This window comes from Urocampus carinirostris, chromosome 15, assembly GCF_059441175.1.
Source record: "Urocampus carinirostris isolate Australia breed hairy pipefish chromosome 15, RoL_Ucar_1.0, whole genome shotgun sequence".
In the NCBI taxonomy this organism is placed as follows: Eukaryota; Metazoa; Chordata; class Actinopteri; order Syngnathiformes; family Syngnathidae; genus Urocampus; species Urocampus carinirostris.
The window spans coordinates 1,623,809-1,636,544 of NC_142363.1; the positions used below are offsets into that span (position 1 = coordinate 1,623,809).

At 41.8% G+C, this 12,736-nt stretch overlaps 1 protein-coding gene across 1 annotated transcript in view; it reads left to right on the forward strand.

The window, feature by feature from the left end:
• eipr1 (EARP complex and GARP complex interacting protein 1) overlaps positions 1 to 9,542 on the forward strand; it is a 140,473-nt gene extending 130,931 nt beyond the window's left edge. Inside the window, exon 9 of the mRNA XM_088353857.1 lies at positions 9,227 to 9,542. Coding sequence (XP_088209983.1) covers positions 9,227 to 9,401 — 175 coding nt within the window. The 3' untranslated portion in view covers positions 9,402 to 9,542. The remainder of the gene's footprint in view (positions 1 to 9,226) is intronic.
• Positions 9,543 to 12,736: the final 3,194 nt, after the last annotated feature.

A 12,736-nucleotide genomic window follows, 5' to 3' on the forward strand; every position in this document is an offset into this window, starting at 1 on the left:
CTGGGGAAGCAGAGCCTGAGGACTCTGGGTTGGGCTCTCGTATCACTGGGGTTGAAGTCACCGAGGTTGTCAAAAAACTCCACGGTGGCAGGGCCCCGGGGATCGATGAGATCCGCCCGGACTTCATTAAGGCTCTGGATGTTGTGGGCATGTCATGGTTGACGCGCCTCTGCAACATCGCATGGACATCGGGGACAGTGCCTCTGGACTGGCAGACTGGGGTGGTGGTTCCCGTCTTTAAGAAGAGGGACCGGAGAGTGTGTTTCAACTACAGGGGAATCACACTTCTCAGCCTCCCTGGTAAGGTCTATTCAGGGGTACTGGAGAGGAGGGTCCGCCAGGAAGTCGAATCTCGGATTCAGGAGGAACAGTGTGGTTTTTGTCCTGGCCGTGGAACACTGGACCAGCTCTATACACTCTTCAGGGTCTTTGATGGTGCATGGGAGTTTGCCTGTCCGGTCTACATGTGTTTTGTGGACTTGGAGAAGGCATTCGACCGTGTTCCTCGGGAGGCCCTGTGGGGGGTGCTTCGGGAGTATGGGGTACCGCACAGTCTTATCCGGGCTGTGCGGTCCCTGTATGCCCGGTGCCAGAGTCTGGTCCGCATTGCCGGCAGTAAGTCGGATTCGTTCCCGGTTAGGGTTGGGCTCCGCCAGGGCTGCCCTTTGTCACCGATTCTGTTCATAACTTTTATGGACAGAATTTCTAGGCGCAGCCTTGGCGGGGATGGAGTCCGGTTTGGGGGCCTCAGCATTGCGTCACTGCTTTTTGCAGATGACGTGGTGCTGTTGGCTTCCTCAGGCCGTGATCTTCAGCTCTCGCTGGAGCGATTCGCAGCCGAGTGTGAAGCGGCCGGGATGGGGATCAGCACCTCCAAGTCCGAGGCCATGGTTCTCAGTCGGAAAAGGGTGGTATGCTCCCTCCGGGTCGGGGAGGAGGTCTTGCCCCAAGTGGAGGAGTTCAAGTATCTTGGGGTCTTGTTCACGAGCGAGGGTAGGATGGAACGGGAGATCGACAGACGGGTCGGTGCAGCGTCTGCCGTCATTCGGACCCTGTACCCGTCCGTCGTGGTGAAGAGGGAGCTGAGCCGAAAGGCAAAGCTCTCGATCTACCGGTCGATCTACGTTCCTACCCTCACCTATGGTCATGAACTTTGGGTCATGACCGAAAGAACTCGATCCCGGATACAAGTGGCCGAAATGAGTTTCGTCCGCAGGGTTGCTGGGTTCTCCCTTAGAGATAAGGTGAGAAGCTCAGTCATCCGGGAGGGACTCGGTGTAGAGCCACTGCTCCTCCGCGTTGAGAGGAGCCAGTTGAGATGGCTCGGGCATCTAATAAGGATGCCTCCTGGACGCCTCCCTCGGGAGGTGTTCCGGGCATGTCCCACCGGCAGGAGGCCCCGGGGGCGGCCCAGGACACGTTGGAGAGACTATGTCTCTCGGCTGGCTTGGGAACGCCTCGGGGTCCCGTCGGATGAGCTGGAGGAGGTGACTAGGGATAGGGACGTCTGGGCTTCCCTTTTAACGCTGCTGCCCCCGCGACCCGACCTCGGATAAGCGGAAGACAATGGATGGATGGATGGATGGATGGATGGACAAGGACCATCCTGAGCTCTCAGACCTTAAGTCGATTATGGATCTGGCATTTTTAGTCAACATCGTATGCCACCTGAACAGACTGAACCTTGTTTGCATTTTTTAATAATCTAAAGCTGTTTGAGGCGAATATTAAAAAGGGAGCTTTAACACTTTTTCAAACACTGCCAAAAGCCAGTGAGCAAGTCACCAGCACCGCCCTAAAAAAGAAAAGAGACAGATACACAACACTGATTGAAAATCTGCAGATTTAAGGGAAGTTACAGTTGAGTTCTGGAAAAGTGTGCCAATACCTCAACATCAGATGAGCTGCGCTTAAGATACTGTCCATGTTTGGGTCAACGTACGTCTGTGAGTCTGTGTTTTACGTCCTGAAACATGTGAAATCAAAGCATTGATCCCTTCTGACTGACACTCATTTAAAAGAATTGCTTAGAGTAGCAGTTACAGAATAGAACCCAGATTTGAAGAGGATTGTTCAAGATAAGGATTGCCAGAAGTCTCACTAAGCAGCAAAGTAAGAGATGTTATGCTTGAACTGAGAGTTTGTGTGTGTAGAACAGTGCTCACAATGATAATTGTTGAAAATTATTGATATTATCCTGTTGGTGTGGTTATTTTCATCAGATCTAGCCGTATAGAGATCCGTGTAGGCATGCATACGACTCGCCCCCGTCCGCACCTATTATGTGGCTCTTTGTAGTAACACAGATGAAAAATTGGCTCTTAGTCGCTGAATGGTTGGCCACCCCTGCTCTCAAGGGTTCCAGAAAAGTATTAAATTTACTTTGGGTCATTTTTTGATTAGGATTTTAAGCAAAATTTACAGGAACGTTAAGGGGTTAAATTGACCACATTACCAACTGAGCGTATACGACTGTAACAAAATAACAACTATAGAGCTACAAATAATAACACGCAACACATATTTACAGTTGAATCAATGGTCTTTATTGTCATACTTAAGTAAAATTAAATTAGAGAGCTTCTCCTTTCAGTGTAAGAAAGCTATTTATAGAGCGTCCGGCTAGCTGCGCGCAAGCATTGGGTGTCCTTGAATTGAGCCAGATCTCCAGATGATTAAAAGGAAACTGTCCCAGATGTAGTGGTTTCCCACAGGTTATTGGTCTCATTGCTAATGGACCTGGCATTGGCAAGATACAGGGTCCACAGCGGTGGGTTAGCACAATTGTTAGCCTATCTGTAGATGTAGGCCAAACCTGAAGCCTTACTTTTGCTTTCTCTCCCTATGCCGCCTCAGTCCATTTGCGGACGCCATAACAATCCACGCTGCACACGGTGGTGATTACAAATTTGTTGCGCTCTTCTGACTTTTCTCTAAGTCTGATTTAATGGATGAATTTCATTTCAATGTAAAAAGCTGCTAAAAGCGAGCTATCGCTATGCTTCTCAGTTATTTTAGGCAGGCATTGCCCGCCCACATTTGATTGACTGTATACACCAGGCAATCACAAGTTCGGGGTGCTTGAGCCCATCCCAGCTATCTTCGGAGAGTGGGCAGGGGAACTGAACTGTTTGCCGGCCAGTCGCAATTTATTCATATCTTCATGCATTGAGTCAGTTAATTTATCATGTCATTTGTTGTATACAACCTCTAGCAAAAAGTATGGAATCATCAGTCCTGGACAAGTACGCACTCAGATATTTTATTCTGTAGAAACACTAAAATAAATGAATAAAAAACTTTGTGGTGGTCAGTAAATGCTACTTTTTATAGAGCAAGTGCAAAAAATAATTTCCATTCTGAGGAAAAAATATGGAATCTTGAAAGACAAAGACCTACAATCAAAACCTGCACTGCAAATCACTGCACTGCCTTTGGCTTTTATGACAGCTTGCAGTCTCTGAAGCATGGATTTGACAAACTGGTGCAAACTCTTTGATTGCAGTTGCCAGATAATATTTCAAGTCGGTGCCTTGCTGTGGCCATTTTTTTTTTAAATTTCCGTTACAGGTTCTCAATTGGGGCAGCAAAGCGCCGCAGTGGTTAGTGCGTGTACGGCACAGTTCTGAGGTCATGAGATTGAACCTCCTGTGTGGAGTTTGCATGTTCTCCCCTTGCTTGCGTAGGTTTCCTCCGGGCGCTCCGGTTTCCTCCCACACACCAAAGACATGCATGTCAGGTTAATTGGCCGGTACAAATTGCCCCTAGGTGTGAATGGGCAAGTGAGTTGTCTGTCTCTGTGTGCCCTGCGACTGGCTGGCAACCAGTTCAGGGTTTCCCCTGCCCACTGCCCAAAGATAGGTGGGATGGGCTCCAGCACCCCCGCGACCCTACTGAGGATAAGCGGTGCAAATAATGGATGGATGGAGGTTCTCAATTGGGTTGAGAGCTGGCCTATTTGCAGCCCATGACATTGACTGGATGCATCTTTCTCCAAGGAATGCTTTTACAGTTTTTGCTCTGTGGCATGATGTATTGTCATCTTGGAAAATGAGTTCATCATCCCCAAACCTTTTTTCAATTAAAGGAAATAACAAAGCTGTCCAAGATGTCAATTTAAACCAGCGCATTTATTCCAGATTTGACCACAGCAATCTCTCCAGTGCCTTTGCCTGACATGAAGCCCCATATCATTAAGGACTGTGGGAATTTTAATGTTTTCTTTAGGCAATCTTCTTTGTAAATCTTACCGGAACGGCGCCAAAAAAGTTCCAGTATAATCACCTTTTCTAAAGGAGATTCGTGACTCATCACTGAAGACAACCTTCATCCAGTCATCCACAGTCCATGATTGCTTCTCCTTAGCCCATTGCAGTCTTGTTCTTTTGTGTTTAAGCGTCAATGATGATTTCCTTTTAGCTTACCAAATGAAAATCCCATTTCCTTTATTTTCTTTGATTTTGCACACTTTCGTCACTTACATTGACTCCAACTTCCCTCCATTTCCTCTTCATTTGTCTTGTCATGCATTTTCTCTTTTCAAGACTGTCAGGTACAAAACGATGTCCAGATGAAATAAGAGACTTTTGAGTTACAATCAATCTTGTTTATTAAAGAAAAGCAAGCACATTGAAACAAGGCAAAATTTCATTCTCGGATTGCTATGAAATAATCCCACGGACTGAAGCGTGAGCCTCTTTCTTGTACCGTTTCATAGATTTCTGATTAGAGGGTAGAATAAAACACGGGCAGGTAAGCGCATTCTGGTTGGTCTAGGCAGGAATCACATGTTTAAATGCAGTATATAATGTTGGTCGCTAGATGGCGTGCGAGTATAAAAAATTAGATATCACAGCAGTTTATTGTTTGCACATATATAGGAGTCTTGGGAAAATTACCAGTGGCCCCCAATTTGTAGAGACAAAGTTTATTTGGCTTGGGAGTCCTCTGCACCTGTTTGATAACACAAAGGGAGGTTACCAGTGGCCTCCGGGCTGTAGAGACAGTTTCTTTGGCTTGGGAAACCTACTCTCCTGTCCCTGAAGGCGTTTGCGAAATCGTAAAACCACACACTTATTAAGTACTATAGAAATATAAACTTTAAAGTATATATTGGATAGAATATAGAATAAAAGGTACATTCAGACCATAATTTTCCTTACAAAGACATTTGGCCTTTAGTTGTCTTCCTTGGCCTACCTTCCCATGCTGTTTGTACTTGGTCCATATCTTCGATACAGCTGACTCTGAACAGCCCACATCTTTGGCAACCATACGAGTAGAGTTACGTTCTTCTAAAAGTTTGACGGTCCTTTCCTTGGTCTCAAGAGACATCTCTCTTGTTGGAGCCATGATTCTTGCCAATGCATTTAGTCCACGAGCCCTCCAAAGTGGTCTAACTGCACTATTTTTAACTGCTGCTTCCGGAGCAGACTTTATCTAAGCCAGGTGCCCAATTTAGGAAAGGAAATTGACTGGGTGTGTTCTTATTTTCTACTCAAAATGCACTGATCCCTATTTTCTTTCCTCAGAATTGGGTGATTCCATATTTATTTCCCTGAATTTGCTTTATAAAAGTAACATTTGCTGACCACTGCAATGTTTTTTTTTAAATGTTTTATTGTTTCTGAATGCCAAAATCTTGCTCTTTGGAATGACCTTACAATTGTTTCATGTTTGTGATCTGAGTTTTTGCTACGGAATAAAATGTCCGAGTGAGGGCTTGCCCAAGACTGGTGATTCCATCCTTTTTGCTAGGAGTTGTATGTTGTCGTATATTTTGTTGAGTATTTTGTAATGTTTTCAGTGATTATGTTGTGTGTTTTTTCATATATTTTCTCGAGTATTTTGTAGTGTATTTCGTCATGTTGTCAAGTCAAGTCATGTTTATTTGTATTTCCCTTAATCACAAGAAGGTCTCAAATGTCTGTACAGACTACAATTACACTATCCCCAGATCTAAAACCTATGCGAGGGCAATGAACAATTCAAATACCTCAGCATGAGAAGTATAATGTCAAAGAGTTGGGTTTTGTTTTGAAAAAAAAGAAACCACCCCAGTCCAAAGACCTTGGAGAATATATTGTTTGTAAATAAAAATAAATTGACACTTTATTTGACTTCTTTTTTTCACAGTAAGCACAAAGTAACAAAGGACAAACCATGAAACCCTTAATCTGCTACTCTCTTAGTACACTCTTTAAATACATATTTTTAATATTCAGAGCATGTTTTACACACGCATTTTATACTTTTTTTCTGTCCACATGATGGCGTAGTCAGGGTAATGAATCATCTTGAAGCCCCCACCCTTGAGGGCTTCACTGCTTTATTGGATTTCATTTTGCCATCATTACTGTTAACCTGTAACTGAATTTCTTCCCCCTCTCTACCTTGGTCTTTACTCTTTCGTCTGATTCATTTTCCTTGTCATGTAAATAAAACATGATTAATTGAAACATGTACAGTGGAACCTTGGTTCTCGACCATTATCTGTTCCACAACCCTGTTCGAGAACCGATCTGTTCAATCTCCGAAATCAATTTTCCCATTAAAAATAATGTCAATCGTTTTAATCCGTTCCAACACCCTGAATGTTTAACATAAACATGGAGCTAACCCAGGCTAATCATACGTTCGCGTTATCGTAATCTTCCGTACGAAAGATTACGCTAACATGAACGTGTAAAAATAAAATAATCAGGTAATTTACAAGTCATTTAGCACCCGGGTCTCTACAAGTGGCTAGCGCTTCATTGGAAAGGGGGTTCCCTTCCAACAGCCTGAATTTTGGCTCAATTCCAACATCCTGAATGTTTACCTGAATGTTTAACGTAAACATAAAGCTAACCCAGGCTAATCGTACGTCCGCATTATCGTACTCTTCCGTACGAAAGATTACGCTAACATGAACGTGTAAAAATAAAAAAGGATAAAGAAAAGAATTATGAATTGGATTTCTTACCTTTGTGGTGGTCAGCAGAAGGCGCAGGTTGACGGTGGGGAGAGGGGTGGATGAGGAAGGAAAATTATTGTTTGTTCTCTTTTCTCTTAAAATACCCATCTAATGAAACTTGCTTCTGCCTTCTTTTTAGCACTTTTCTAAAGTGACTCATGACAGTGTCATTAAAGTCATTTATGACCCTGGTGGCAGCAGCTTCATCGAGGTGGTGGAGTTCAACAAAATTTTGTAACTCGGCCCATTTGTTACACATTTCTTTAATCTCGGACGTCGGGGCATCCTTTCTTGCTTCCTCCTCCCCAGAGGACATCTCTTCCTCCTACTTTTTCTTCTGCTCATTCTTAAGGTGGAGGAGTTCTTCTGTGGTGAGCTCGGCTTGATGTTTGTTCAGGAGTTCCTCCACATCATCTTTGTCAATCTCCAAGCCCAAGCTCTTGCCCACAGACACAATGTTATCAACATGTCGGGTTCCTCCTCAATAGGAGCACTCGTGCTGGTCCCTGCAACACCGAAACCCTTGCATTCTCGCTCGGTCACACACTCGGGCCATAACTTCTTCCAAGCAGAATTCATCGTCCGATTGGTCACAGCGTCCCATGCTTTATCGATGATGTTGATGCAGTGCACCATGTTGAAATGGTGCCTCCAAAAATCGCGCAGGGTCAGTGTAGTGTCATTCGTGATTTGAAAGCACCTTTGGAAGAGATATTTCGTGTAGAGCTTCTTGAAGTCTGCAATAACTTGCTGGTCCATGGGTTGAAGTAACGGGGTGGTATTTGGAGGCAGAAACTTAATTTTGATAAAATCAAATTCCTCCAGCTAGCCGTCCTCCAAACCTGGAGGACGTGGAGGGGCATTATCCATTAACAAAAGGCAGCGTAGTGGCAAATTCTTCTCCACCAAATATTTTCTTACTTCCGGACCAAAAACTTCATGCACCCACTCGGTGCAAAATTGCCTCGTTAGCCAAGCCTTGGAGTTTGTCCTCCACATAACAGGCAATTTGCTTTTCATAATGTTGTTGGCCTTAAATGCCCTTGGATTCTCTGAATGATAAACAAGTAGAGGCTTGATTTTACAATCCCCGCTTGCGTTGCCACACAGTAAAAGCGTGAAGCGATCTTTCATTGGCTTGTGACCTGGCATGGACTTCCCCTCGCGTGTAATGTACGTCCTCCGTGGCATTTTTTTCCAGAAAAGACCAGTTTCATCACAGTTAAATCTGCTGGGGAAGATAATTTTTTTGTTCAACGAAACTGGCAAAGTCGATCTTGAATTTTTCTGCTGCAGTCTTGTCCGAACTTGATGCCTCCCCATGTCGAACCACGTTGTGGATGCCACTCCCCCTCTTGAACTTTTCGAACCATCCTCTGCTAGCCTTGAAATCAAATCCTTCAACAATAAGCGACGGGTCTTTCTTTAGCAAATCACTGTACATTTCTAGTGCTTTCGCACAAATCATCTCTTCTCTAGCATTATCTCCCGCTAACTGTTTTTCATTTATGAAAATCATCAAAAGTTTTTCAACCTTTTCCAAAACTTGCGGCCGTTGCTTGCTTATAGCACTCACTCCCTTGGCCACATCACTCGATTTCACAGCCTCATTCTTCTTTACTATCGTACTGATAGTAGATTTAGCCATGCTGTATTCCCTAGCAAGATCAGAAACTCGCACACCTCTTTCATATTTGGCTACTATGTCTTTCTTAAAGGCAATAGTTGTACGAACTACTTTTCTTTTTTCACCTGTCCCGCTTGCACCGACCTTCTTCGGAGGCATAGTAAGGGGCTAAAACACTCCATTCACCGATATAAAAAGCGAAAGCAAAAAGAGGCAAGTGCGCACATAATAACAGTTGGTCACGAGGGGTGGGGGCGATCTACACCCGTACGCCGCTCAGCATCGCACTCAAGCGTACGCACTCACGCATTACTGGCGTTCGAACTCCGAATTTTTGACCGAACAGTGAAGCAAGAATTTCTCAAAATTTTTGGTCGAACTCCGATTTGTTCGAACTGAGAGGCGTTCAAAACCGAGGTTCCACTGTATTCTACATATGGCAGGATTGAATGCTCCATACCTTTTGTCCGTTCTAAAAATCCAAATTTGTGAGTCACGATCCTAAACTTGACTTGCACTCAGACATGCCCTGAAAATCAATTTATATCCTTTCAGCCTGCTGTCATTATTCACAGTGACCTACATTATTCATATTGTTATGAAACCAGTGTTTTGTTTTTTGCAATTTTTGTGGCATATTTCAGGAGCAAGGAACCTCTGCAAGACAGCGTGGTGTCCACTTACGAGGAGCACGAAGATAGCGTCTATAAAGTCGAATGGTCGTCGGCCGATCCGTGGCTCTTTGCTTCGCTCAGCTATGATGGCCGTCTGGTCATCAACCGGGTTCCTCGTGCCCTCAAGTACCGAATCCTCCTGTGAGGGGTCGTATACATCTCGTGTAGCGTCCGAGTGCTGCAGTATATTATACTGTTGAATAACTGTAATTCATGTACATAAAATAGACATTGTTTGACATAACCCCTGTGTAAATTAAACACGCCAGGCAAAATGTTGAAATAATTTGGTTTCACTTCATGATTGTGTCTCACATGTTGCTTTATATCTGTATCAATTTTGTCCAACTGTAACAATTCAGTCAAAAACTGTAAAACAGATCTTCTTAAAATCATATGTACAGTGTCTAACAAATTGGCCAAAGAAGATTTTGATTTATTGCCATATTTCAGGCTTCAAACCAGGGGCATTACCCGGCGGGCGGGGGTTGGTGGGGGGGCGGTTGTCAATGTACACCCATAGACATGAAAAAAAGAAGAAAAAAATAATTTATCAATAAAAAAGTAAAATGCTGGGAAAAAAAGAAACAAAAGAATTAAACAAAAAGGAAGAAGAAAAAATGCTGGAATAATAAAAAAGGAAATAACAAGAAAAACGAAAAAGCTTGAAAAAAAGGATCAAAGAAAAAATTAAAACAAATGGTAAAAAAGAAGAAGAAAAAATAAGGCAAAAAAGAAGTACAGAGTTGGGAAAAAAGAATGTAAGGGAAAAAACAGGTACAAAATAGGAATAAGAGGAAACATCAGGAAAAAAGAAAGCTTGGAAAAAATAAACAAAAGAAGAATAAACATAAAAGTAGAGGAAAAAGTGGGAAAAAAAATCAAAAAGCACAGAAGTTAGTTAGTAGTTAGTTTATTCAACCAATAATCTTCACATAAAAATCATCGGAAATCGTCTCGTTGTCTCGGCTCAGTGAGAATTTTAAAATTTAACAACATTCAACATTCCGAATATAAAACGAAAAACAGAAATTACAATTTACAATTATTAAAAATTCGGACAGCACTCGGGTAAAAACTGTTTGTAAATCTTTTAGTACCCTTGAATGATTTCAAGCGTCTACCGCTCAATAACAGATGAAAATGATCATTACCAGGATGACTCTCATCCTTAAGAATATTTGAGGTACGTTTCAAAACTATCATTATATATAGATTCCAGGGATGGCAAACCGATGCCCACAATCTTTTCCGCTGTGCGGATTACAGAATTGAACTTTGACAGATCTCAAAAGAAATGCAGACTGTTAACCAAAAGAAAGGGAGTGTAAAGAAACAAAAGAAAAAAAAGGAAAAACAAAGACAAAAAACAAAACGGGCAGAAAATAAACTAAAAAGAGTAAAAATCAACAAAGAAGAATTATAAAGCTACGAAAAACAAAACAAAAGAAGAAAAATAGAAAATAAATCCAAAAAGAGGGAAAGAAATGAAAATAAAAGCGGTGAAAAGAATTAAAAAGCTAGTGGCAAAATAAATAAAAGGAAAAAAGTAAAGAAAAACAGGAAAAAAGAAGTAATTAAAGGAAAAAAAAGCAGGAAAACTAACGGGTTTTGGATGTCCCTTTGTTCAGCATATTACTACAATTAATGTCATATTCTGCACGATATAAATTTACAAGTAAAATAAGCAACGATAATAAATAATAAACAATGATAAGCAGCCTCAAGCCTTTTTGGGTATGTTTCTATAAGTTTTGCCCATTCCTTCTCACAAAACAGCTCAAGTTCATTAAGATTTGATGGTGATTGTTTGTGCTCACTATTTTGCAAAACTTTCCACAAGTGCTCTATTGCAGGGGTGCCACGTGCTAGGAAAGAAAATCTCACAGGGGCTGGACTAGTTGGTTTTAAAGAAAGAGAGCAGGAGAAAAAGAGAGAAGGAAATAGAGATTAAAAGAGAAAGAACAAGGGAGACAGCGTAAGCGAGAGAACGAAATGTTAAAAGACGGAAAGGAGAAAGAGTAAAAGCAACAGAAAAGGTACAATAGAGAGAGAAAGGGGGAAAGGAAAGGGAAAGAAAGAGACAGAAAAAGAAAAACATAGAGGGAGAACAAGCAAGAAAGAGAGAAAGATCAAAACAATCAGATAAGAGAAAAAGAGTGAATATGAGAAAAAGAGAGAAACACATAGTAAGAAAGACAGAAAAATAAGGAAAGTGAAAGGTAGAAAGAGAAAAAGAGAGTGAGAGAAGAGAGAGAGAGAAATAAATAAATACTATTACAGATGAATACTATTACATATGCTTTGCGAGTGGTGCCTGGCTTGGGTGACATCAAGTGGACATATTTAAAACTGCCGCTCTTTTATCTCTTGCGCTTCTCTCAGCATTGTCTTGCGGGCTGGATTTAAAACCTGATCCGACCCACGGGCTTCCTGTTTGACATCTGTGCTCTACAGTATTGAAGTCTGGACTTTGGTTTGGCCATTCTCGCACCTTTATTTTGATAGTTTTAACTAATTCCATTGTAAATATTGCTTTATGTTTAGGCTCATTATCTTGTTGGAAAGTGAACCTGCGCCCTATTCTCAGGTCTCTTGCAGACTCCTACAGACGTTATAACCTGAAGTAGTATTTGGCTCCATCCATCTTTCCATCAACTTAATCAATCTTCCCAGTCCTTGCTTTAAAAGCAGTCCCAGAGCATGATGCTGCCACCAACATGTTTAATAGTGTGGATGGTGTTTTCAGGGTGATGTGCTGTGTTACATGTAGCCCAAAAAGTTCAATTTAAGTCTCATCTTACCAGAGCACATTGTTCCACTTGTTATTAATGTCTCCCATGTGGCTTCTTGCAAATGCCAAATGAGCCTTTTTATGGTATTCTTTCAGAAAGGGATTTTTTCTCGAGTCTCTTCCATAAAGGGCAAATTTATGCAGTGATAGTCCCTTCTGAAGTCAGTTGGCTGACCTGACAGAAAAGAGGGGGAAATCTTTGCAACAACTTTCTTTCAGTTGTTTTTGTTAGAAATATAATACAAAATGTTGAAATAATTTGGTTTTACTTCAGGATTGTGTCTCACATGTTGCTGGTTCTTAGAAAATATTTTCAGTTTTTTGGGGTTAAGTTTGAAGCCTGAAATATAATACGTTCGCTAAGCACTCTAAAATGCTGGAATGAGTGACAACTGGGGTGCTCACTCAATGATTCAAGGTAATATTTCAAGTGTCATTACTAGGCGTCAACGCATGTATATTTCCATGCACCAAAAAGGGCGGCTATTAAAAGTAACTATGAATGGAAATCCCTTTTCCCTTTCTTGTTTGTTTTTAGAGGGATGTTTCGTATGATTCAGCGCATCCTGGAAGTAAAATTTTTATTTTTGAAAAACTATTGATTTGAATAATACGCAAAAATACACGAACTATCATATGAATATGATATTTTTTTTAAACGTAGGTTGATATGACATGAGTCTCAA